The sequence below is a fragment of the Phasianus colchicus genome, chromosome 28 (assembly GCF_987193195.1).
Source record: "Phasianus colchicus chromosome 28, bPhaCol1.hap1.1, whole genome shotgun sequence".
Lineage (NCBI taxonomy): Eukaryota > Metazoa > Chordata > Aves > Galliformes > Phasianidae > Phasianus > Phasianus colchicus.
Genome location: NC_143463.1, coordinates 3,500,921 through 3,526,838, shown reverse-complemented (window position 1 = coordinate 3,526,838; position 25,918 = coordinate 3,500,921). Strand labels below are relative to the sequence as shown.

General features: G+C 48.8%; 1 protein-coding gene across 5 annotated transcripts in view; it reads left to right on the top strand.

The window, feature by feature from the left end:
* The window catches only part of SBNO2 (strawberry notch homolog 2), a 56,497-nt gene that overhangs the window by 26,436 nt on the left and 4,143 nt on the right, over window positions 1–25,918 (top strand). For 4 of the 5 annotated variants that reach the window (XR_004168417.2, XM_090126201.1, XM_031604200.2 and 1 more), the window contains 25 exons: window positions 5,966–6,130; window positions 10,719–10,811; window positions 11,404–11,500; window positions 11,889–12,049; window positions 12,300–12,433; window positions 12,955–13,045; window positions 14,393–14,536; window positions 14,876–14,993; window positions 15,175–15,280; window positions 15,737–15,890; window positions 16,288–16,464; window positions 16,977–17,074; window positions 19,420–19,502; window positions 20,502–20,702; window positions 20,806–20,981; window positions 21,175–21,306; window positions 21,564–21,699; window positions 22,338–22,450; window positions 23,356–23,427; window positions 23,795–23,903; window positions 24,195–24,269; window positions 24,627–24,770; window positions 24,997–25,091; window positions 25,451–25,543; window positions 25,755–25,886. Coding sequence is in view for 4 of the 5 variants with exons in the window: in XM_090126201.1 (XP_089982327.1) it covers window positions 5,966–6,130; window positions 10,719–10,811; window positions 11,404–11,500; window positions 11,889–12,049; window positions 12,300–12,433; window positions 12,955–13,045; window positions 14,393–14,536; window positions 14,876–14,993; window positions 15,175–15,280; window positions 15,737–15,890; window positions 16,288–16,464; window positions 16,977–17,074; window positions 19,420–19,502; window positions 20,502–20,702; window positions 20,806–20,981; window positions 21,175–21,306; window positions 21,564–21,699; window positions 22,338–22,450; window positions 23,356–23,427; window positions 23,795–23,903; window positions 24,195–24,269; window positions 24,627–24,770; window positions 24,997–25,091; window positions 25,451–25,543; window positions 25,755–25,886 (3,099 nt within the window). In the remaining variant the exon portion in view is untranslated. Of the gene's footprint in view, window positions 1–137; window positions 1,948–5,965; window positions 6,131–10,718; window positions 10,812–11,403; window positions 11,501–11,888; window positions 12,050–12,299; window positions 12,434–12,954; window positions 13,046–14,392; window positions 14,537–14,875; window positions 14,994–15,174; window positions 15,281–15,736; window positions 15,891–16,287; window positions 16,465–16,976; window positions 17,075–19,419; window positions 19,503–20,501; window positions 20,703–20,805; window positions 20,982–21,174; window positions 21,307–21,563; window positions 21,700–22,337; window positions 22,451–23,355; window positions 23,428–23,794; window positions 23,904–24,194; window positions 24,270–24,626; window positions 24,771–24,996; window positions 25,092–25,450; window positions 25,544–25,754; window positions 25,887–25,918 lie in introns of those variants that run through there. The other variant, XM_031604201.2, reaches the window with a different exon arrangement.

Here is a 25,918-nt window from a genome sequence, read left to right as displayed (position 1 = left end):
CAGGTGGTGGTTTTTCAGTTGGTTACCTTATCTTCTGTGATTATAGCACTGTGGTATTGCAAAATCAATTCAGCACTCCTGGTATATAAGGCAATGTCATGTGTCTTCTTTCCTTTTGGTGTTCCAGCTTTCTTGCCTGTATTTTGCCCCGTTTGTCAGCTAAGAGAAAAGGAAGAGGAAATAAACCACCTGCTTTTTAAAGGCTGCATAAATAGCCAGACCTTGGTAGTCTTAGGTAAGAGCTGCTGGTTTAATCAGTTGCCAGCAGGCTGGTCTCCAGCGAGTCACTAATTAAGACATTTCAGAAATGCATTTGGTCTCTTTACTTCAAATGTATCATTAAAGCACCTATCCCAACTCCAGGGCTGCTATCAGCTAATTAAAAACAATCAAATTCAGATGAAAGCAGCTGTGGAAACTTGCTGCCTTTCTCCACCCTGAGCCAACTGCCCACAGAAACCAAAGGCTTCACTTTCACTGCAGCTCCTGCAGTGTGCACCCTGATGGCAGTGCTCTCAGCCCTGCTGCAGCACCAGGAGCGTGGGCTCCCCATGTGTCCAGTGGTTGCTTTTCTCTCCCTTTCTGCTTAATACAAACCTGGAGCAGGTATTTTGCCACTGGGCCGTGTATCCAGATGCCACACACACAAGGCAAGGTTGCATCCCGTGGGTGGTTTTGCAACCCTGGGTGCAGTGTGCCTTGCTGCTGTGGGCTGCTCTGGGGGCAGCACTTCCTCTTCTGATGGCACAAAGCACAGTCAGCCCCCAGCATGCTTCCCTGGGGCTCAGCTGTGCATCCCTGTGCTGTCAGCTCAGAAGCTGTTCCCATCTCTTGCAGTTCTACCAGAGGCTTCTTCACCCTGCCTGCTCCAAGTCTGTGGTATAGAGAAATGCCTCCCATGTGGGATTTCCCAGCAACTCTGGGCACGAGGCCCCAGCACCCCATGTCACAGCTCACACAGGGCAGCCCAGGAGGCTGGAGCTGGGCAGGCTGGGGCCACCTGTGCCAAAGCCAGGCAGAAAAGTTCTGCTTTTTTTTTTAGTTTGTTCTTTATTTCTTTTTGCAGGGGAGTACTCTGTCCAATTCACTCCTTTGCCCTCTGCCTGCACTGGGACAGCCTCCCCTTAAACTCACAATGGCTGAGTCCCTTTCAGATGCCCCTTCCTATGTCTTCTTAACTTCCTCACCAGAAACGTTGCTTTATTCTGTTATAAAAAATACAGTTAATAGGGGAAACCTTTAGAAAAAAAAAAGAAAAAGAAGCCCAGTGTTCCTGGATGCAGAAAAAGAACAATGAGTTAGAACAGAAAGGCTGCTCCTTTTTATGTTTAATCCCAATGTGTGGGGTGGGGCAAATCTTGGAGACAAAAGAAAGCATGCGGCTTTTAAAAAGTAAGAAGAAAAAAGAGTCCTTTTGGTTACCTTTTGGCTCTGCTTACATCACCTGAGCCCCCCAGCACTTGGGGGGGGGTGGGCATGAGCCCCAGCCCTGGGCTGGGTCCCCGCAGCCGTGCGGCGCAGCTTTGTTTACAGCCTATCTGTGGTTGAATTACACCACATACAGTAATTCTCCTCGCACTGCCAGTAATTTCACTGACTTACCAAGCAGGCATCATTTCCTGAAAGTCAGCCCTCGTACTTAGAGGAAGTAAGAGCACTCTCCTTCATGACTAAACACTATATGCAAATCTCGCCGGGCTCAGGACAGGCACGCTGCATGGCTGTCCTTTTTTCCTCCATTTTCACTCCTTTCTTCTGCATGTCCAAAAAAAGCCTTGCTGAGATCTCTTGCTGCTGTTGCTGTCATGAATGAAGATCTTTCTCCGGTATATATTGAGAAGTTTACCTTCCTGCCTGGTCTGCATCTTGCTCTGCTCTCAGCAAACTGAATGCTGCTTTAAAATGTCCCAAATGCAGTTCTGGCTGAAGTTCCCGTCTCTCTTCAAGGTAACGCTTGGTTTTTATATTCTTTTCCTTGGAGTTGCTGTTGTTTGCGAGGGGGGAACTTCAGCCTTTCCTTTGGGCTCGGGTTTCCCTGTCTGTGCTGCAGTGGGGGGGTTTCAGGGGAGCAGGAAAGCAAAGTGCTGCTTTGTGCAGTGCAGACCCGTGTTCCTGCACCCTGCTCCCATCGGTGTGAGCGCGGTTACTGCAAAGCAGGGAGGAAAAGGAGCTGTGCACAGAACTGATCTGTGTTTCTGGAGCTGTAACGGCTTTCAGGGGGGTTTGATTTTTAAACCAGAAACACAAGGGAAGTGCTCGCAAAGCAGAGCACAGAGCCCTTGAGACTGCAAGTTTATTGCTCTGTTTTTAGAAAGACTTTGGGTTTTGGCAGTGAAAAGATTTCCTTTGGGCGATCGATGGCTGACATTGCAGCTGTTAGTTTCCTTATTCCATCTTACCTGAAACAGCTCCGGCGTTGTGATTGCTGGGAAAACACACCTCTCTTACCTGGCAGCACCACAGTATTCGTGTGTGCACATCTGCCTGTGTGTATGTGAGGCTTTTCTGAAGTCCCTACAGCGTGCTGTGCCAAAAGGATGTTTGTTTCCTCTGCGTCTGGATTGTGAGCAAACAAATCATTTCTATACCGACATCTTCGTGGCTGCACTTATTTTTAGGACGCATGCTGCTTCTGGATTTAGGCTTCACCTGCTCTTCCAGTATTTTTAACAAAGACTTTGCTTTGGCCGAAGGAGCCGTGGGTGAGGAGAAAGAGGTCGATGTCTGCGTCGTTTTCTTACCCTTCTTTTCTCTGGTCTTTTTTGGGAGTTTGTTCTTGGCTTTTCACAGCCCTGGGGTGGGATGATGATAGAAACGTTGTGTGCCAGAGTAGATCCCTTTGTGCTCGGTTTCAAAGTCCTGCACGTGAGTGCTATCATTGATTCATCAAACTGCTCACTAGAGCATCTTCTGATCCAGAGATCAGACGGTGATTTCTGTTCATCTATCTCCCATGCTGGTACATTGATCTTATTTGATCTTCACTGTGAAAAAATGCTGCCAAGACCAATGTCCAACAGCCGTGCCTCTGTGTTGGCCGCTCTTAAAGCCTTATAAAACTCTCTGTTGGGTGCTCACCCCGCTGTCAGGGAATCGTCCTTTCCCTGTTTTATGATGTGCTCCTGTTTGCTCCATCCCTGACACCAGCAGTTCCTTCTGAGCTATTTTCACAAGTGCAGATGTCAGAGCCTCCGTGTCCGTCCTCCTCTAACTGCTGTAAAATCCTCCTGTTTCCACGAGAGAAGCACAAAGTTCTTACTGATCAATCTTAAACAGAGACAAAAGAATTCCCTCAAAATGCAGTAATCTGTCCTCTGTGGGCTCTTGCCCCCCTGTTCTCCCCATAACATCCTCCTCTGGTTTTTGGTGCTGGTGGCACTATCCCAATTGGTGCTTTTCCATCTGCTGTTGGATCAGGGCATGTTTCTTCCTCTGCCCAGAGTTTTAGGTAACTGCTCCATATAAGCTAGTGGAGTAACTAGTCAAAGCGTGGTTGATAATGATACATGTTGTAGTTATGGTGTAGTTTGTTGGGGCTGTGTTGTAGGCTCTCAGGGCAGGGATGCAGCATGCTGTGTCTGTGCTCTCTGGGTAGCACAGCTAGGTAAGGCAGACCAGGGGACTTTGTGACTAATGCCTTGTAATGCTGCAAGAGGATGGACCAGCTGAAGTCATTTCCAGAACTGATGCTGTTCATTCTCCCTCTGATTTGAGGGCTGATTTCCTTATTTCAGGGTGCAGCAGCCATGGGGCTCATGCTGGGCAGGCAGTGAGCTGGCTGGGCTTCTGCAAACCTCTTAATGTTCCAACTTGGCACCTTCCTCTTTTCAAGACCCTAACAGGCAGTGAAGTTAATGGAAAACAGTAAATCTCACTGTCACAACCTGAATCTTATGGATACGATGTGTACGGTGCTCTTGGTGAGAGGCTGAAGGTTGCTTGGGAGGCAGCTGTGGCTTCAGAGCAGTTGCTGTCTTCCCCAGGGCCAAGCAGGACATGGGTGGCAAGATGGGGAAGGGCATGTCCATGTGTTGTAAGTGCTGCAAAAAAGGCAACTTCTGATAGCAAGTCGGGAGGGATCCTGGCCCAGCTCTTGGCCAGGAGCCCGTAGGAATAATACAGGCAGGCTCAGCTGTTCCTGGTTTTGTCAGGCGGGGCGAAGTGACTTTTAAAATTGTTGGCTGCCTTTCTGCTTTGTAGTACAGAATTGGCCTTTAACTGGAAATGAGCAGTGATTTCTCCTCCTGTCTGATGCTGCGGCTCTCCTGGCAGCTGTGCTGCAGTATCATCACACTGATTTTGTTATCTGACGTAGCATGGAGCTTGAGCCAGCCGTGTGCTGGCAGTCCCAACCCCTGGGAAGAGCTGCAGGGCTGATGTGTGTTGGCAGAACACAGTGGGGTGGGACCTGTGGGTCTGTCCATACGTCCCTCTGGGGTGCAGCTACATCCCCAGCAATGGACTTTGTGCTCTGATGTGGTTTCAAAGTGCATCGCTCTTCATTGAGCTGCAGACAGACCTTTCTGCCAGCTGACGTAGTATCTCATAGAATCACATAGGTTGGAAGGGACCTTAAAGATCATGTAGTTCAACCCCCCTGCCATGGCAGGATTGCTGTCCACTAGGTCAGGCTGCCCAGGATCCCAACCAGCCTGGCCTTCAGTGCCTCCAGAGATGAGGCATCCACAACTTCTACAACCATCCAACCAATTCCTCATCTACTATATAGTCCACCCTTCAAATCCATCTCTCTCCACTTTAGAGATAAGGATGTAGTGGGGGACCGTGTCTAAGCCCTTGCACAGGTCCAGGTAGATGACATCAGGTGCCCTTCCTTTGGCCACCAATGCTGTCACTCCATCACAGAAAGCCACCAGATGCATCAGGCACAACCTTCCCTTGCTGAAGCCATGCTGCTTGGCTCAGATCACCTCCACATTTTGCATGTGCCTTAATACGTCCTCCAAGAGGATCTATTCCATGATCTTCCCAGGCACAGAGGTGAGGCTCACTGGACTTCCCTGGGTCCTCCTTCCTCCCATTCTTGAATATGTTTCCCTTTTTCCAGTCACCAGGGCTTTGCCTGACAGCCACAAGCGTGGAGGAGAGCTGGGTTGGTGCAGTGAAGTCAGGAGAGGTGCAGTGATCTGCACCAGAGTTGCAAATGGGTTTTTGGCTATCAGTTCTTGTCATTTGGCGTTTGAAAAACCAAATAAGGAATTAATGATTGGGCACTTTGTGATCTGGAGTCCATATGACTCAAACTGACATCATCACTGGGTCAGCACAAAATAAAACAAGTGTAAGCTGTCATGGTACTAGCACCAGAAAATGAGCAAGGGCAGAGCCTGATCCTCATCATTGAAGCACGTTCACTTCTTGCCCAGGTCGAGGCATGTCCCAGGAAGAGTGGATTTGCTGCAGTTTATCTGGGTACAGATGCAGATGTCCCCACTCCAGGCAGCCTGCTTTGTACAGAACCTCCCATCAGGGGCTGCCATTTTTTCTGAAGCCTCTGGGTACTGCTGTGTTATGAGTTGCAATTAAACAGCTCTGTCATTATGGGCTCTAGCTGGTTCTCTGTTGGATGATTGGAACACTTGAGTCTTTCATGTGTCAAACTGAAAAGTTTTCACACCCCTGGGGCCATTCTAATCAAACCCAAAGTGCAGTGTCTGACGCCTTGGTGAATACTCTATGTGCAGGTGTGCACAGTCTGAGTCTTGAACATTTACCAACACTGCTGCCCAATCAGTGCTTCCTACTCTATCAAGAAACCACAATTTTAAACCAGCTGCTAAGAACACATCTTCATTGACAAGTTAATTTCTGAGTTTGTGGAGTGCAAAGCAACTGAGTGCTTGGTTAACAGCAAAAAATTAAAGCTTCCTGGATGAGCAGATGTGAGAAGGGAGCTCTCTGCTCCTCCCCTACCTCCTCTAACTGGTCATTTCTTTCATTTCAGGACTCTTCATACCTCGATGAGCTCTCCAACAATAACTCTCTCTTCTCATCTCCTGCGGATTCCCTCTCTGACATCGTGGATGCAAAGGACTGCTTGCCTGCTGACAGCCTGAACCACGTGCCAACCATATGGGATGTAAACACGTCACAGCAGAACCAAACAGAGGTACGGGTGCTTCTCTCCCATCCTCCCCATCAGACACTGAAAATCTCAGGCTTCATCCCATGGTGTTTGCCCCAAGGAATTAGGAAACACAACTCCCTGCAGGGCTGAAGTTGCAATGTGTTGATGTTGATGCCAGGAGGTGTATCCCTGAAACACTCAGCATGTGCAGGGTGGCCTGCAACAGGAGCTCAGGAGCACTGAAGAGACGGACTTGAGGAAAAACACTGTGACGTAGATCATTAACTGTCCCCAGCAACATCCACCGTATGTTTATTTTCCATGGCAAATGTTTTACTGATGATGACTAAAACCCAAACTGCTTCAATTTCAGACTGATCGTTTGTGTTTGCTTTGTGAGTCCAAACCCCTGTAAGCTTTCACATCCCTGAGTTTTCCTGGGCACGTGATTTCTTGGCAGTCTGAGAGCAACATGCAGTTCTGTGCGTTTTTACCAGCTTTCTGCTGTCTGTTTTCTCTCATCTGCTGGGACTGCTTACTCATTGTTGCACAACCTGGTATCAGTCCCTTCTAGCAGCCTCCAGCTGTGGTTGTTGGTGGAACTGATACCATGCACATCTGCTATCTCAGCTGTCATGGTGAATATCCAGCCCTGCAGCAGGTTCCTTTTGTGGATCATTGTCTCACAGAGATGGTAGGGGAAAAAAATGAAGGTGGATGCTCCAGAATGCAGACTAACACACTTGTGCTTTAGTCACTGTTGCATTTTGAAATTTAGTTGTGTTTTTAGAGGCTGCATTTTGCTGTTAGGAATGTGTCAGACTGTGTTTCCATGATGAAAGCTGCCTATATGTCAGAGCCTGGCAGTAAGAGACTTGGCAGCAGTGCTGCTCTGAACTGATACCAGCGTGTCTCAGTGACTGGTTGAGCGCTGAAGAAATGTGGGTTGGTGGTGAGGTCCTGGCCTGAGGTTTGGGAAATCAAAGCTCCTATCTGCCTTAGACTTTGTGAGATCTTAGGCGAGCCATGACAACGCAGATCCTCACATCTGATGCCTGAGCTCTTGCTTAACCTGATGAGATCTGATGACCTTTGTAGACCTTTGCAGCATCCTCTTGACCCTCAGTTTGCCTGCAGTTGGTGACAGGGAGTACCTCTGCCTTCCTTCCTGTCATAAATGTGCTGAAGACCAATGGTGCATGGCTGTGCAGGCAGTCAACGTGTGGTCTGGTAGCTTTGAACCAGGTTGAATTTGGAGATGTTCAGGAGGAGGAAGGCTAAGCTGTTTGAACCAAAGAAATGGCCAAAGAGATCCTGGTCCCATTGTGTGCTGCTCTCCATGTCCTCCTTGAAGCCCTCCTGGTGCCCCTTGCTGTCCTTCAGAGCACTGGCATTCAGATAAGGCCAATTAACTCCTTTGAATTCCATTTATAAATGACTTCCTTTTGAAAAGAACCTCTGGCTATTTTAAACATTGTGTTATCTGTGTTCTCTGCATACAGAGGTGGTGGTTTGTGTTTTGTTTTTGGCTTATTTTTGCTAAGCCTGATGTTTCCTGACAAGATGTAAGTGAAGTGCAGCCCAGTCAGGAGATTTCAGTTTCGTTTTTCCATGGGAGGTATTAACTTGCAGGATGCTGGATAAGTGTTTTGTTGGGTTGACTGATGATGGGCAGCTGATTTATTGCCTTTTTTGAATACTCTTTTGGTTTTGTTAGAGGTGAAGTGAGCAAATGGTTGGTTGCAAAATCCTGAGTCAGTGCTAAAGTGAGATGCTCCTTTCTGTAGCACTCAGTACAAGACTGGGGCTTGGCTGACATCTTGCACCAATATATACAAGCTGTTTAAACAATCCTTCCCTATCTCTCCTTCCATCATCCTGCCACCATAACATTCCATGAAATTGCAGGGATTTTGGCTTTTGCATACCCAGAGTTAAGCTGCAGTGCAGAACTGAGCATCAGTCGGGCTACACAGTTTGAACTTGGGTGGATGTGGTCCCAATGCATTTGGATGCAGTGCATCTGATCAGCTGTAGCTGTGTGGTCAGCTCTTTGCCCAGGGACAAGGAGCAACCCTGCACTCTGCTGTCAGTGTGGCAGTTGGTTTCCTGAGACTGCATTTCAGTGCCAGATTCGTGCTGAGCAGGAGGAGCAATCCCCAAAGAGCTCCAGTGATGGGGACATCTCTGTGACAAATGGGAAGCATCTCAGAAGTGAGAGCCCCAAAGGGCTCTGTGTGGGTACAGGTTGTCCTCTTTAGAAACCAAACCTCTGTGTGCCATGCAGGGAGAGCTGCTGCCATAAAGAAGAGACATATCAATCTGTTGGCTCTGTGCATCGTTTCTGAAGTGGGCATGGAGGAAAGAGCTGCTCCATAGTTAAATATTTGCAGGGGCTAGCAGACAAAATACACTTGCTTAATTTATAATGAAGTTGTGAAATAACTTTTAAAAATAGTTTGTGTCATCCATTGTGCTTTCTCACGAGAACTCGGAGCCCTTTGTAAGAGTGAAGAAGCAAAGTGCTCCTTCTGAAAGATTATTGCTGGAACTTCAATGGAGAAAAAAGGCAGCAGAATGTCACCGAACTCATTCAGAGCACTTCCAAAAAGTGAACCCCCTCCTCTCAGCTCAGAGGAGGTCGTAGTTATGCTGAAGGAAGTTGGCTGGTCAGCCAGATGTGACTCTGCTTCCCCACAGACGTCACAGCAAGATCAGGCGTGAAGGGAGAATGCAAAGAGGGAAGAAGTGAAGTAAGATCCAAATCTTTGTGCAGTTGTCAGTGGCTTTACTGAATGTGTTCTCCTGCATGATGTGTATGCCTCTTATCTTAATGCTTTTAGAGAAAGGAGAAGATCAAACAGAGAGGAGAGCAGGAGTAGAGAAAGGAACTGTCTGAGCTCAGCCTGGAACAGGATGATGTGCTTCCCAACAGAGCTCCTGGTCCCACCTGGCTTAGTCCTCACAGCTCATTCTCAGCTCTGGGGTTAGTTCTCAGTGCTCTGAAGCACTGGGGGTTCTGTCCCTTCCTTTGTGATAGCCGAGGTGAAAAGCTGTGTGCCAAGGCTGCAGTGCTGCACTTGGATAGTAGGGATTTATGTTTTGAAGATAAGACATTGCAAAACCAGAGCTCCATTCCCTTCCCACAGAGCTGTGTGCCCCTCCGCTGCAGTGGGATCAGAGCTTTTCTCTTGCCTAAGAAGCAGCTTTTGTACTGAGCTCAGATTTGTAGGTGGAGATGTTTCACCTGCTCTCCAGATTTGTTGGCACTGAAAATAGCTCTTCCGTCCAGCTTCCTTCTGGTAATTCTGACTCAGGCTTCCAGTAATGGAGGGTGGTTTTTTCTTTCTTTTTTTTTTTTTTCTTTCTTTTTAATGTAGGGAAAAAAAAAAAAAAAGGAAATAATAAGAGTGTTTATGCTGAAGAACTTCCATATTTCACTTCTGCCTGTGGAGCAGGGTCTCTGAGTCTGGCGCTCCTGACAGGCTATAGACTTGAAGCTGTGCCACTGCTGGAGCTGCTGATTACTTTGGATGCCACGAGCTGCTGGCTTGACCTTGCTCACTGTCGGGAAATTCCAGTGGGATTTTGTTTGTGCGAGGGCAGACAAAGGCTCTCCTCAGTTGTGCCTCCCAGGGCACAGCAGGCTGGAGCAGCCATTGCCTGGTGCAGCAGCTGGCACCCAGAGCCACCAGGGCCTGGCAGATTTCTGGGTGCACTGGGTTCCTGGGCTTGGCTGCTGGCAGTGCTGGTGTCCACAGGTGGACCTGAGGGGCAGGTAAAGGCATGCAGGCACTGGCTGTCCGGGCAGCCGATAGCAGTCTTGAACTACAGACAGGTATTAGTCAGTGCTGAGCCATGTTTGCATTCTGGTGCAATTATTTAATTTCCTTGAATGATGTTTTAAATGCTAAAAGCAAGATTTCAAGATCATTTAGCAAAGGCGTGCCTCAAGGGAAGTTTGTGAGAGGATTGTAAAATGTCACAGTCTGTAATGCTCAGTCCTTTCCCAGGGATGGCTTTGCTTGCAGCTTTCCTAGTTCTCCCACTTGGGTCTCTTCTCCTGTACCAGGCTTTCTGCTTCTCAGAGCAGAGCCTTTCTCTCTTCTACCATCAAGCCCAACCCTGAGCTCTCACTTAGACTCAATAATTCAGAATAAAACCTGTGAACTGTCAGCGAGAATCTGCGCAGCTCCTGTTATCCAGGCAAAACAGAGTGTTTGGGGATGACTTGTCTTAACATTGTGTGGTTATCACCTGGCAGAAAGATTCCTGCCCTGCAGTTGTGCTCATGCTGTGGGAGGACACGTGTCCCTGCAGTTTCCATCATACGTGGGGATGCACACACTTGTTGCAGGAATGCATTTCCCCGGGTCAGTTATTCCCTGTGTTTGTGTTGATGAAAGCATGTATGGCATTTGCAAGATTTATTAGTTTTCAGAATTACTCCCCAGGGCTTGACGTGGAGGAGCAGAAAGTATTAAAGCCCATTGACGCCATCAGAGCATAAGGTCTGAGTACAAAGCACAAATGCCTTCACAGTTGTGTTTCCATCCTTTAATTTACTGGAGCTGAGGTTGGAGGGTGGAGGATTATAGCTGCTTTCTGACCTGCCTCCTTTCTCTTGCAGCTGTTCTCAGCCAGCAGATCATTCAGTGGCTTAAACAGTTCAGACGACCGCATTCCTGCTGTCCCCAACACCCCACTCCTCATAAGCTACCAGGTGAGAATGACATCTGCTCCAGCAGAGCCCAGTGTGAGGCTCTCAGCTTCATAACGTCACAATGCAGAGAAGAACGATTTCTGCTGTTGTTCCCTCAGAGAGAGTGAGACAAGAAAGTCAGCCAGGTCACCACATACATTTCAGATCACTGCCCTTTCCCAGAAATGTCTTATATTTCCTGTGGTGGAACTTTACTCTGCTAGAGAATGCACCATGCTTTCCTTGCAACTAAATCAGCACAGTCAGTAGAGGCTGTTCTTCCTGGAATTGCGTGACTTTGCTCTATGCTGCTGAGTTCCTTGCTGAGTTGAGAGCTTGTCTAGGTCCTTCTTCAGGGTCAGATTAGAGTGCAGTTAGGCACAATTGATTGTAGCCCACAGCTTGTCTGAAATTCCCTAGTTTGTGGTGAACTGCATGTTGAAAGTAGGTCTTAAAGCACTTGCTGGGCCCCTGGGATGGTCTCTCACAGGTGGTTTTCCTTGTGTTGCTGTAGTCTGTAAATGAGATGAATTGTGTTGGGTTGGAATAAATAATAGTTGTCCATATTACAATGAGAATGTTAACATTTGATTGATGCTGTGTTTCTTTTCAGTCTCAAGTTCCTGCAGAAGAGGAGGATGAAGGTGATGAGGAAGAAACAGAAGAGTTGGGGCAAACGGAAACCTATGCAGAATATGTACCTTCAAAGTGTGAGTGTCATGCTATCACATGTGTATGAGAAATGCTCTTAACTCCACTGTGGACCAACCAAACTCACTGCTCCCTTATCTTTGTGAAGGCAGGATGTAGTGTTTGCCAAATTTGTGACTTTGTAGGATAACTCTACTGATCCTTTGTTGGTGCTACGCTAATTTCACAGGACACTTTCTGTTGTCTGCTTTTAGGGGAGGCTTGGCTTGTTTTTGGCAGTCTGAAATGTCAGTGAAATGAAAGAGAGTGAAGAGCAGGCACTGAGCTTGTCTCTTGTGTAATCTGAGGCTATGGAGTAGATGAGGAGGTCTGCAGTCCTCCTTGAGGTGCTCCATGAGAATGAAGAAGTTGAATTCTCTCTCTTATGTGTTTGTGTGTGTCATTTAGCCAAGATTGGGAAGCACCACCCTGACCTTGTGGTTGAAACGAGCACTCTGTCCAGCGTTCCCCCACCCAACATCACCTACAGCCTTTCTCTGCCAAGCTCCGTTGCTGACAAAGGGTCACTCTCTGCACTACAGCTGGAAGCAATCATTTATGCCTGCCAGGTATGTGACTCCACAGGAGGAGTTGCAGGAGGGAGTGCTTAAAATTTCTGGGGCCTGGGGGCTTTTTCTACAAACTGCCTTGTGAGCTCAACCACGGTACTCTGCCATTCCTGGCATTGCTTATCTGAGCAGGAAATGCATATCTACGAGATACATGAAAGGGTTAAGTGGGGCTCTTAAAAGATCACGTGAAAACAGCTGGCAAAAGGCAAATCCAGTTTGATTTCCAATTCTGCTCTTGATTTTGCAGCAACATGAAGTTTTATTACCCAATGGGCAGCGAGCTGGCTTCCTCATTGGGGACGGTGCCGGAGTTGGAAAGGGCAGGACAGTTGCAGGCATCATCTTTGAAAATTATCTTAAAGGGAGAAAAAAAGCTCTTTGGTAAGTTGGGGTTTTTTTCCCCTCTTTTCCCGTAAGACCTCGGAGTTAGTGTGAATCTGGGAGTAAGGAATTCCTTAATGCTGATGTTGGCTTTCTAGTTGACTCATGTTGTGGCCTTGGGTAAGTCTTTTCCACCTCTTTGTGCCTGTTTGCTCTCTGTGAAATGGGAATATTTCCCCTGCAGCGGTGATGGAGAATGAATCACTGTGAAACAGCAAATTTTGTACTCCTCAGAGTGCAGTGTGAAGCCTCTTCCTACTCTTCTGAAGTCGGTGGAGGGATATTCATGGATTTCCCAGGTGCAGATTGAGCCCCTAGAGTATGGGGCTTTACTGCAGAATAGACTGAGCTTGTCATAAGTGCCAGACCAGAGTCTGCTGTAGGATCTTACATTGAGGTGTGTGGGCAGTGGGAAATGTGACAGTTTTATACACCTACAGTTGCTTTAGTCAGAGCTGTTAATCACTGTGCGTGCCCTGAGTCTCCTTAGGAGATAACCAGGCCCACGTCTTGCTTTGCAGGTTCAGCGTCTCCAATGATCTCAAGTATGATGCTGAGAGAGACCTGAAGGACATTGAAGCCTCCCACATTCCTGTGCATGCTTTGAATAAGGTAGAGGAGAGAAGTAATGCTGTTCTAGAAAATCAACCTACGGTAGCAGTTAGATGGATCTGCTGCAGAGTGCAGAGCAGCAGTCACTTCTGCCTCTGCATGGCTGGCAGCACAGGCAGTAGCAGACAGTGAGCTGCTTGCTGTTTCCTTCTCTCAGCATGTTCTTCCCACTCTGGACTCTTTCTATTTTTATACACTCTCCAGAGCTGCTCTGTGAGTACAGAGCTGTTTCCTGCAGGGAGCACAGTATGTCTCCATACAAGTGCAAAGTTCTGCAGGGCTCAAATGCTCTTCCCCATTTCTGAAGAGTCCTACTGAGGGAACAGCCCCTGTCAGATGTGGCTGTGCTATGCCCACATGGGCTAATTTTTCCTAGCTCTGGTTTCAGGCAGCCTGTTTTCAGAACATACAAGTAAAGGGAGAGCATACAAACGGGCAGATCAGTGCCTGCCAGGGGACTGCAGCACAGTGCTGTGCACACGGGCATTTCCTCTGAGCTGGGTGAATCAGAGAATTTTCAAACTTCCTTCCAGTCACCAGTGGTGAGGATGAATTATTTTGCAAAAGAAATGACCAGCAGCTGTGTCGTGGTTGTTCATGGAGCTCTGCTCAGCCTGTGTTTCAGTCTCTTGTCCAGGCCTGTGTTAGCCACACTGCTGGCCAGCCTGCTGAAGCACTCTCCTCTGGTTTTTAACAGCACTGAACAACCAGCTCTTACAAAGTCAATGGAAACCACATGTGTTCGACACCTCTGAATGCAGTCCGCGAGGAGACTGAAAGAGAGATTTGTTTTCAGATGAAAAGGCTTTAAATACCACGCTCTTGAGATCAGGACCCTGTTTTGTTTTGTTTTCCTTTATACGTTTTATTTTGTTATAGGTAGGATCCATGGCAGTGAGGCAGTGATCTCACTTGGCCAAAGAGAAAATTATTTTCTGGAAGTAATTAAAATAGATAGGAGGGATTCAAAATAATTAAACATTCCAAACTGTTGCTTAAAAAAGGAAGCAAATTCAGTTGACCAGAAAATTGAAGGCCTGATGTGGTCTCCACATTTCTCTACATACATCCAGATGTGCTGACACATTGGCAAAGGAGCTTAGCCAGTCATTTAAGACCCCTGTCATCACTGTATTCCAGTGCCAAGGAGAAGTGCTAAAGATGTCAGCAGCTAGTGGTCTTTTGTCTGCTCTACTGCCATATTGGGTTTTGTTCTTGAAGGCAGGAGCATGGGCCTTCCACAGCCACAGCAGAATCTGAAGTAGGAGCTGTGGGCTTAGAACGGATGCAGTGCACTGTGGACAATTGTCATGAGCACCTCTGCTCTTTTTCTTCCTCTTTCTGCAGATTAGATATGGAGACACAGCTACCTCAGAAGGAGTCCTCTTTGCCACTTACTCTGCTCTGATTGGTGAAAGCCAGGCAGGCGGGCAGCATAGGACACGCTTAAAACAAATTTTGGATTGGTGCAGGGAAAATTTTGATGGAGTTGTATCCTTTAAAAAAAAAAATAGAGGAAAATGGATGGTTGGAACTGTGCTTCACCAGGAAAGGAAGAGCCTGGGGCCAACTGACGTCACCAGGAGAAACTGTGTAGGGCAGCCTTGTGCCCAGCGTCCATATTTATGAACATATGTCCTCCCCATGCCCTTCTGTCCTCCTCCACAGTGCAGTGGAATTGAAGGAGGGGGGAGAGCACAGCTGGGATTGACCTTTTCAGCATTCGTGCTAGGACTGGCTGTTCAGTAGGTTGGAGGAATCTGGGCTGTATTTTCTGCCATCCTCGTAATGAAAAGATGTCCTTTCTCCTTAACTGACATTCACTTTCAGATTGTATTTGATGAATGCCACAAAGCCAAAAATGCCAGCTCTACTAAAATGGGCAAAGCAGTGTTGGACCTTCAGAACAAACTGCCTCAAGCGAGGGTTGTTTACGCCAGTGCCACAGGTGAGCTTCTGTCAGCATGGAAGGGCACCATATGAGCAGATGCCTGGACAATACTTGGAAAGGTCCCTGGGTCTGGTGAGACGTGATGGCAAGCGAGCATCCTTCTAGGCATTCACTTTGCTAGAATCAATGCTATTTACAGCTGCTGTGGTTTTGCTGACAGTGAATTCTGTTCAAACAGGTGCCTCTGAGCCAAAAAACATGATCTATATGAGCCGCCTGGGAATCTGGGGGGAGGGCACCCCATTCCACGCATTTGATGAGTTCCTGCATGCAATTGAAAAGAGGTAAGTCACGTCCAGCATCCCTCTTTATCTGGCTCAAATTTTGTGGCAGTCTTTGTTTGTCCCTGGAGGAGAAGTGCTGGCCAGAGACCCAATCGATATCTTTTTGGGAATTCCTGTTTGCTCATGAAAACAAGAAAAGTCCAAGCAATCCCAGCAGTCTCATGGCTGAGCACTCTGTACCTGCATAGTGTCAGCCTTTCAAGAGCAGAAGAAATAGCCAGGATGTGCTCAGAGGAAGAGCAGAGACCATGGGGATCTTCAAGCTGGACACTGTCCTCTCAGTTTCTAGAGAAAGTCAAATGAAAGGGCAGCTGCAGGAGTTGTTTTCCCCATTAGGAAATGGGTGTAATGCGTGCTTGAGGATAGGTTGCACCATGGGAAGTTGTTCTGCAGAATCACTCACCCGTGTTGTCCTGTGGAATAGGAAGAAGTCTCACAACTGTCTCCCTCTTCCAGGGGAGTTGGTGCAATGGAGATCGTGGCAATGGACATGAAGGTCAGCGGAATGTACATTGCCAGGCAGCTCAGTTTCACTGGAGTGACCTTCAGGATCGAGGAGATCCCACTGGATCAGCAGTACAAGATTGTCTATGACAAAGCAGCAAAGTTGGTGAGTTGGTCCCACTGCAGTGGGGAGACCAGTGTTTGTGATTGGGGCATTGTCACTTATTATGTGGGAGTGACTGAAGTCTCTGGACGGGGCCATGACCACAAACTTTGGGGATTTTTAATGAGAAAAAGGGTGTGTGCCATTAGCTTTCATAAGATGAAGTAGTTTTGTACTTTTTTTTCTTCTATTTACAAGTTCTGTGTTTGCAAACCAGCATTTGCAGCATCATGCTAACGCAGAAAGAAGAGAATGAGCAGACTGTCTGCTCAGCCTAACGTAGCAGCATCAACACTGAAGTTAAATCAGATTATCAAACCCCAGACTGTTCTAACAGTTGGATGTACAGCAGTAATGAGAAACAAGATATTAACTCAGCCTTTCTCGGTACTGTCTGCAGTGGGCAGAGGCCTTGATGGTGTTCCAGCAGGCAGCTGATCTGATCGGCTTGGAGTCTCGGAAATCCCTGTGGGGTCAGTTCTGGTCAGCTCACCAACGCTTCTTCAAGTATCTCTGCATTGCTGCTAAAGTCCGACGCCTCGTTGAGCTTGCCAAGGAGGAGCTGGCAAAGGACAAGGTGTGGTATTGCAGGCTGGCTGTGTGGGCAGCAGCTGTCAGTCTTAGATTCCAAGGGAAGTTTTGTTGTCTGTAACCAAACAGAGTTAATTGTTTCTGGGAACATTTGCAGTAATCTATACTGGGGAGTTAATACCACCTTTTCTTCTGAGGCTGTTTGCTTCTGGTGAACATGAGCAAGCTGATTTGAAACAGCATTTTGGGCCATGTTCAAGCTACAAGTGGTTCCAGGTGTTTCACCTTTAGCGCAGCCCTATCCTTGCATTTATCAGATTGTGATTTAGAAATTCCCAACAGAAACTACTTAGCAAAACCAGCTTCTGAAAGCAAGTTATCCCCTCATTGGTGTGCAGAGAGGTTTGAAAGATGGTTCTTGATCTGCAGCCTTGCTACAGCCCAACATCCTTTGGACAGGGCCGAAGGAAGATGTGCCTGGAACCATGAGATGCAATCTCTTGAGCCTGTAGGTGCTTGCCCTGACCCCAGCTGTGCCATCCTTGTGTTTCCCCGCAGTGCATCGTCATCGGCCTGCAGTCCACAGGGGAGGCTCGCACCCGAGAAGTCCTGGATGAGAACGATGGGCATCTCAATTGTTTTGTTTCTGCTGCAGAGTGAGTTCAAACTCCTTGCTTTTCTTTCTGTGGAGGGGATGCATGGGAGGCTGGAGGCATTCGAGAGAAAGCCCTGCCCTGGGGCCACTTAGAGCCTGCAGTTCCACAAACTCACTCTCATAAAGGCCTCACCTTACATGAGCTGTAAATGGAGAGGACTCTCTTTGTTGTGTTCTTAGACACTGTTTCTTTAGTGTGACTTTGAGGCAGGTCCTGGATTGTTGAGGTGTCCTGTGGTCCAAACTTGCATGAACAGCCTCATCTGTCTGCACACAGAAAAGAGCCAGCAGGTATAGGAGGATCAGAAACATGGGCTCAGGTCTGGTTTGTGGGAGTCTGACTCAGGAAAACAGTGCTGTTGACAGTGAAGAAACAAGGGAGGGAATCTCATGTCATGGCAGAGGCTGGGATGGTGATACAAGGCAGCATTGCTGGAGTGGTGGGAGGGGGCAGAGACCCAAGGAGTTCAGGTTCTGTGGTGCTGGCTTTCAGGGCAAGCACAAGCAGGAGAGGTGGTGGGGTTCTACAGTTCTTCCCAGCTGAGGAGAGCTGGGAGTAAGGGCAGCATTTCAGCACCTCTCACATTGCCAGCCTGTCCCCTATATGTATGGCCTATACAGTGAGGTGATGGATTGAGCTGTGTGTCTTCTGCAGGCAGCAGAGCTATTGCTGTTGTCTTTTGAAATGGGTTTTAATGCCAGTGAAAGCAGTAAGTGATGTCATGAACAGTGCATGTCCAGTTCAGACCAAGCTGCCTCCCTTCCTATGGGAGGCTTTGTGTTAGCCTGTGTCGGTCTCTGCTGTCTCCAATCCAGCCCTGAAATACAAACACAGCTTGGTAACAGCGTGCAAGGAAAATCTGTCAACTGCTTGAATCAATTTGGTCTCTTGAACTGATTTCTGCATCTCCAAATTCAGAGGAACTCAGTGAGAGAACCATGTGGTCCCTTTGAGCCTCTCTCAGAGATTTTCTCTTTGGGAAGCTATTACTGATCACACGCACTGCTCAGCTCTGTCCCTGCTTTCAGGGGCAGGAGCTATTGGCTCAGCAGCATTGCTCAGATATCTGGATGTCTGCTGGCATCCACGGAGCGTCTAATTGCAGCGTCCTGGTTTTACAGCACTTCAGGGGATTTCTCGAGGGCAGTGTGCTGGGAAGAAGCAGTTGCTTAAAAGATGCCGAGAAACAGAGTTAAAAGTGAGCTGATTGCTCAGTGAGTGAATACCAGCCCAGCCCTTTGTTCACAGGGAAAGCGGGGGAGGAAAATGAGCAAGGTCAGTGGCAGAGAGGCTCCAGATCTGAGAGCGAGCTTTGCATTGTGTACCAAGGCTCACATCAGCCTGCACACAAGGCAGAATGGTTATGCCTGGTCACTGCAGTCCCTCAGCAGCCAGCCCAGGGTTCTGCCCCTTCAGGGAGCAGGGCTGTGTCCTTCCACCCCTCACACTGAGGATCTTACAGCCCCTTCCCAGTTCCCAACACAGCCTCTTTCTCCCACAGGCGAGTTGTCATGTCCACACCTTTCAGCTTTTGCTTTCAACATATATTTTTTTTTCAACCAGAGCTCATTCAGCACTGCCTTCTCATTGCACTGGGGGTTCATCCCCATCCAACGTGATCAGCCTTTAAGCATTTGTTCTTTTGTTTGCAGAGCAGACCACAGAAACATTTAATTCCCACACCTTCTGATTGCCCCATTCACCCCAAACCACCATTTTTCCCATATTTTTGTCACTTTTCTCTATTTTGTGGGCAAGCGGGCCCATGTCCAGTTAACCAAAGGGCTTGGTGGAGTGCATTTGGTTGACAGCCCGACAGTGGTCTCTGCTGTCAGAACACAGAGAGGGACTGGGACTGACTGCATTTTTCACTAGTGATGTAACAGCTTCCCAGGATCGTGTTTCCTGTTTCAAACTCCCTCCTAGTTGCTGTATAAAGGTCTCAGAACTCTGGCGTGCCACATGGCAGCACGGAACCCAGGGTCTGCTCTGCTTTTGTCACAGCATCTCCCAGGAGTGGCCCCGCTCCAGCAGGAAGGCTGCAGCAGAACATTCCCAGCACTGAGTGCACAGCCTGCCCTCAGCACGCCTGTCCCACAGCTGGGGATCTGTTGTGCAGACTGTGCTCCCAAGGCTGAGTTGCGTGTCTCCTGCAGAGCCCTTTGGTGCAACTCACTCTGGCTGGAGAGCCATGCCATAGCAGTGGCTGGCTGACCACATGCTGTAGCTGTGATGCTGGATTTACCCCTCTTAGATGAAATGTGCTGCTGTCTCAGATACACGTTGCTACGTGATGACCAGCGATGTTCCTGGTGGCTAGAATAAATTTTGCATCTTACTTTCAGAGGCGTCTTTCTATCACTAATTCAGAAGCACTTTCCTTCAACCAAAAGAAAGAGAGAAAAAGGAACTGGCATTAAAAGAAAACGTAAGAGCACACTCCACTGCCCAGCATTTGATCTCCTGCCTTGCTGCTTCACCCCAGCCACTCAGCTTTTTCTTTTCCTTTTTCCCCTTTCCCTACTTCATGCATTCGCTGCTCTGCCCTGGTTTCAGTTTGCCCTCCCGCACATCTCCTGTCACTGCCTCTCTCTTGGAGGACAGCAACCCTGTAGGTCACCACCCCCTCCTCTCCTAACCCACTCCCTGCCACCAGCGTAGGGCTGAGCCTCCACCACTTGCCCAGCAGCTGCTCCCCTTCCCATGGCTGTTTCCTTCCCTGGACTGGTGGGCAGGCAGCGCAGCAGTCCTGGCTGCACATTTCCCTCTTGCAGCAGGGGGCTCCTCCACTGCCCCTTACACGTAGCATGGCAGGTGTCCTGGGGGAAAAAATGACTTCCCTGCCAATGCGTTGACTGTGGCTGCAGGTAAGAGAAGTTTGGGAATTTCTCCTCCAGTGGGATGGGAGGAAGGGTGGACAGCAGCACAGGCAGATTGTGGAGGTTTTCCTGGCAGGTTGCTGTTGCGGAGCAGCCTGTGCAAGCTGATTTTTGTGAACCCTTTCACATGGCAGGGGCATGTCTTACTGTGCTTGGAAGTAAACAACGTCCCATCTGCAAACACCAAAACACTGTCACCTTCCCACTGCTTGCTCATTCCTCTGAAGGCAGCCAGACCTGCGGGCTCCTTCTGCTGAGGAGTCAGCACTGCTTATCACCAGATGTGTGCTATCCTGATGTGTGCAATCAGCTGCAGCCCTGATACGAATTGCCTTGTTCTTCCTTTCTCTCTCTTCCTTTCTCTTTCTCTCCCCTTCCCCCTCTCTCCCTTCCTTCCTAACTGTCCTGCCATGCTCAGGAGTCTTTCTCTCTCTGAGATAAGCCTTTCACTGGGGGCAGGCTGAGCTGTATTGTGATCTCTTCTCCTCTTTCTGAGCTGGAACTTGCTGTTTTTGCACAAGGCTGACCCTGCTCTCTCTCCCTTGCAGGCAAGCATAGGAACCGCTGCACCAAGGCTCTGAAGGGCATGTGTGACCCTGTGGGGGTGATCAAGATCAGTGATGACAGCAGCACCGACTCTGACATGGGGCTCGACAGTGACTTCAACTCCTCCCCAGAGTCTGTGCTTGAGACTGATGATGTCATCTTCATTGAGCACGCCTTTAATGGCTTTGTGACCGAGAGCAGAAGTAAGCAGAGCCAGCAGCATGGGGTTGGCTCCTTTCTCACCGATGGGAGCTCCTCTGATTTGCAATTTCCAGGTGACTCTAAACTTTTGCATTTCATTTGCAGGTAATTTTCACATGCTGCCTTCCCATAAAGAGACGCATGGCCTGAGAGAACTGGAGCATGTGGAAAAGATGAAGCAGGACTTACTAGCAAAAGTAAAAGCACTGGGCAAAGAGCTACCTCTCAATACCTTGGATGAACTGATCAATCACTTTGGGGGACCGGAGCATGTGGCTGAGGTACTCCTTCACAATAGAGTGGCACTAGTTAACAGGAAGAAGGGCCAGCAGAGGGAGTTGCAGCTGGAAGAGAACTTGCTTTCCTTCCTGGCTCTCTGAAAATCCTGTTGTGGATTGACCTCCTAAACACCCCATACTGGTGCCCTGTGCAGGTCTGTCCTCTCTGATAACAGCCCCTCTCTTTTCTGTGCAGATGACTGGGCGAAAGGGCCGGGTGGTTTGCAGGCCAGATGGCTCTGTCATGTTTGAGTCTCGTGCAGAGCAAGGCCTCTCTATTGACCATGTCAACCTGAAGGAGAAGGAGCGTTTTATGAATGGGGAGAAGGTGAGTTAGGTCTGAGCCAAGAAAACCTCCAAACCTCTGCATGGAGGGAAGGGAAAGGGGAAGATGTCTGCATGCTTTTGCCTTGCCAGCCTTAGATCAGCAAAGCTCTGCACCTTCTGTCTGCCTGTGCCTGTCCTGCTGAGAGGTGACAAGGAGGCCTGTGGGCTGCCATTGTCCTTTGGGCTGTTCCTTGTAACAGTTTTGCAAATATACAGGGATCTCACACCCCTTTCTCATATGTTCTCTCTCTCTCTCAGCTTGTAGCAATAATCTCTGAGGCCTCCAGCTCAGGAATCTCTCTCCAAGCAGACAGACGGGTGAAAAACCAGAAGCGCCGGGTCCACATGACACTGGAGCTGCCCTGGAGTGCAGACCGTGCCATTCAGCAGTTCGGTGAGGGCTGAGGGTCTCTGGTCACTGCCCCCTTCCCCCGAGCATGGTGCAGATTGTGAAATCTTGAGCAGCCCTGAAATGGAAAAGCATGTGTGGCCTCCTGAGCCAGGCTGGTGCTGCAGTCCTCCAGCTTTCTGAGAGATGTCATCTTTCAGAGCACAGTGTTCCTCTGCTTTGCTTTGGAGGGCAATCCAGACACAAAGCAGTGATGTCTGGCTGAATTTGTGGGGAGGGTTTGTGTTGACTTCAGAAGTGGTTTGCAGTATGGAAAGGGAAAAGCCTTCCAGTCTATACATGGGAGTAGAGGGCATCCTGTAAACATGCTTTAAGGTTCCATCCTGTAGAGGCTCTGTAGGATGAGAAGAGCAAGTTCCTCAGTACGTGAGCACAAAAGAATTAGTGCATTCTGTAGCTCAAACCCGGAGCGTGAGGGCTATAAACTCGACTCTGACAGGGTCTCAGCAGCAACAGAGTGATGAATGCAGCTGTACCTCTGTCCTTTTACCCCAAAGGAAGGACCTGTTTTGAAACCAGCATGACATGGAAAGTTGTTTTGCCTCTCACTTGCTCAGCTTCTCTTCATTACCAAACAGGCTGTACCAACCTCTTCTTTCCCTTCTGTTCTCCTGTCCCTGTAGGTCGAACGCACCGATCAAACCAAGTTTCTGCTCCAGAGTATGTCTTCCTTATTTCTGAACTGGCTGGAGAGAGGAGGTTTGCCTCCATTGTGGCAAAACGTCTGGAGAGCCTAGTAAGTGCCCTGCAGCAAATAAATTACTGCTTTAACTCAAATTCTTTCGAATTAAATTCGAAACTCGAATTGGCTTCCATTCCAATATTCTTACTGGCATGGCCACTGTAAGTAGTGGGAGGGATTGCATCACTCCCTAACTTGAAAGCATTGCAGCTGAGGAATGCAGAAGGCCTTTAACATCCTCCTAAGATTTGGAAAAGGAAGTGAAGAATAACCAAGGCAACAGGGAGGATAATGGAGGAAGCAGAATTCCAGATGCTGGAATTCCCCCCATACTATTACAGGAGTGCACACCCACCTATTTCCAGAAACACAATGAAATAACATATGGAGTAATTTATTAGTCTCTGTTTCATTTAATTCCCTTTTGATAAATTCCCAAATGCTTTGGTAAAGTCCCAGGGTTCCAGAAAATCACTGCCTGCCCATAGCACATTCAGTATCAGACCTCTTCTGATACTGCCTGGCCTTGGTGTCCTGGTTTCTGCTGGGACAGAGGAGTGGGTTTTTTGTTTCATACTGTCTGGTATGATGCTATGTTTTGGCTTTGAGAGAAATACAATGTTGATAAAACTGATGTTTTAGCTGTTGCTGAGCAGTGCTGCATAGAGCCAAGGACATTTCAGCTTGTCATACTGTCCTACCAGGGAGGGAAGCTGGGGTGGAGGGGTCAGACCCATGGCAGCTGATCTACACTCACAAAGGGTCCATAGCATATGAGATCATGTGAAAAAAACTTCAGGAACTGTGAAGAGTTGGTCAGGGAGCAGCTGCTGCTCAGGGACTGTGGTGGCACTGTGGTGCTGAGCAGCTGCCCGGTTAAACCACAACATTTGGCCATCCTTGGCAGGTGTTTTGTATCAGCTAAAAGCAAGAATTTTTTGCTTGGTCTGTCTTCCTAGGGTGCCTTAACTCACGGAGACCGAAGGGCCACTGAATCCCGAGACCTCAGCAAGTACAACTTTGAGAATAAGGTAACTTGCAGCTGTTCTTGGGGTAGCTCAGCCAAGGAGGGGTCAAAGCAGTAAGCCAGTGCCTTCAGTAGGAGCCAGGGACAGGCAGATCATTGCTGGCATCTACAGGCAGGATCTGGCCTAGCAGCATCAGCACCCAGCACCTCAAATGTGGCATCCAGAACTGAGTTGCTCCCCAAGGGTGCAGCCCCTGTCCCCAGGGAGCTAGTGTCATTGCTGGATAAGGGTGTGTAGGGTCCTGCACTCTGGGCCCTAGGGACAGGGTATGTCCCTGACCCACAGCATCCCTCAGCACAGCCCTCTCTCAGTGGGGTTTCTCTGCAAGTCATTTCCTCCCATGTGTTACTACTCTTGTCTCCTTTCACAGTATGGGGCTAAAGCACTAGACAGAGTTCTCTCCACTATCCTCAACTACACGGAGAACAGAGTTCCTGTGCCCAAGAGCTATGAAAGAGGAGAGGCTGCATTCTTCCAGGGTGAGAACATCATCAGCTCCAGGGCTCCTTCTGCATCTTTCTGGCCAGGTCGATATCAGGGTTGGGATGTCTGAAGAAAGAAAGCAGCAGCTGGGAGCAGAAGCTCAAAGGGAACACTGCCACTGGCCTAACGGCTCAGTGCTCATGCAGATACGTGTCATCCTGCCAAGCAAAGGGGAAAATGGATGTGGGGCAGACTTAACTGTGAAATAATGGGTACTGATGAAGGGAAGTGTTACTGTTTGGGATGGGGTAGCCCTAAAATACTCAAGCTGCTTTCTCTTTTTCCAGAAATGAAGCAAGGTCTTATCTCTGTTGGGATCTGCTGCAATCAGTTGAAGTATGGCACTGTCTCAGTAGAGAAAGGTACGTGTCATATTTTTCCTGGTCAATGTAAGGGAGAAATGGAAGAGGCATTGTTGTGGCCCTCCCACCCCATCTGTACCAGAACACAGCCTCAAGGAGCTTGCTGTGCAGGCAGGGCAGAACGTGGCACTGCTGCTGTGAGGGCAGAGTCCTGTAGGGTATAGTCCACGCTGCAGATTGCATTTCTCTGCAGCAACCTGGCAGCTGACAGCCTGGAGGAACAGCCCTTGGGCTGCTCTCTTATGCATTGCTACTGTGCTGCTCTGAAGAAGGGTGGGGATTCTCTTTCTGGATGTCTTTGGGAATGTGCTGGTCAGCCAGCTACTCAGTCTTCCCTGCCCTGCTGCACTCTTGCAGACTGCTCCATCACCAAGTTCCTCAACCGGATCCTGGGCCTGGAGGTGGACAAGCAGAACATGCTGTTCCAGTATTTCTCTGATACCTTTGACTATCTGATTGAAAAGGACAAGAAGGAGGGCAAATATGACATGGGCATCCTAGGTAAGGAGGAAAGGAGTGATCAGACTTCTTTTACTGCACCTCTGAGGTTCCCTGCTCCAGCCAGTTGACCACTGGCTATTGCTCTGTCCCCATTGCCTTCTCGGGTGCTGGAGGGTCCCAGCCCCACATAGCACAGATCCTGAGACTCCTGTGCAGGAAGAGGAGGTGGCACAGGGAGATGGATCTTACACCTGGGCATGTGTTTTGGTCTTTCTTTGTGCTACAGATTTAGCTCCAGGAATTGATGAGATCTACGAGGAAAGCAAGGAGGTCTTTCTGACCCCTGGGCACCCGCAGGATGGGCAGGTTGTGTTTTATAAGGTAGGCAGCCTGCACTGCTATCTCTGCAGTCCAGTCTTCTCTGTTGCTTCCCATGCTGGAGCTGTGAACTGCTGGATCCCTCCCCCTGCCCCATGGCTGTTTTCATGCTTGTGTCATGTTTGCTGTGGTCCTGAGCAGGTCACTGATGCTGGGAATCACACAGAGGAGGCAAGGAGAGAGGCCTTGTGCTGCCTCAGGGCTCTCTGGGCTGTAATGCCCTGGAGCATAGCCTGGCAGAGCCTATTTCCAGGCTGCAGCAGCACCAAGTTTGTGCTGAGGAGGGAGTGTTTTGCGAGACAGACATTGATGCTTTTGTCCCATGCTTTGAAGTTACAGAATCCGTGTTTGTCCTCATTTAGATCAGTGTTGACAGAGGACTGAAGTGGGAGGAAGCTTATGAGAAGTCACTGAAACTGACAGGATCTTATGATGGGTTCTACCTCTCCTACAAGGTAGGTTCTGGGGCTCTGCCAGGATGCCACCTCAGCTGAGAGAATAGCTTCTCAGAGGAGGTCTGTCATGGCACTTGGGTTGTGTCTGACCTCGTGCTGGGGGCTGGGAGATGCCTCCAAGAACTGCATCATGGAGAAGGGTTAGTTCAGACAAGCACGGGCTTGGGGGGAAAGACCCATGTGACTGTAACCATCAGCTCTGCCCCAACAGACGCGAGGCAACAAATACACCTGTCTGCTGGCGGAGCAGGGCCGTGGCAAGAACTTCATCCTCTACAAGCCAAATATTGGGAAGCAGAGCCAGCCTGAGAGCTTGGACAGTCTGCACAAGAAGTACCGGCAGGTAGGCGGCAGCTGCAGTCCTGCAGCATGGGG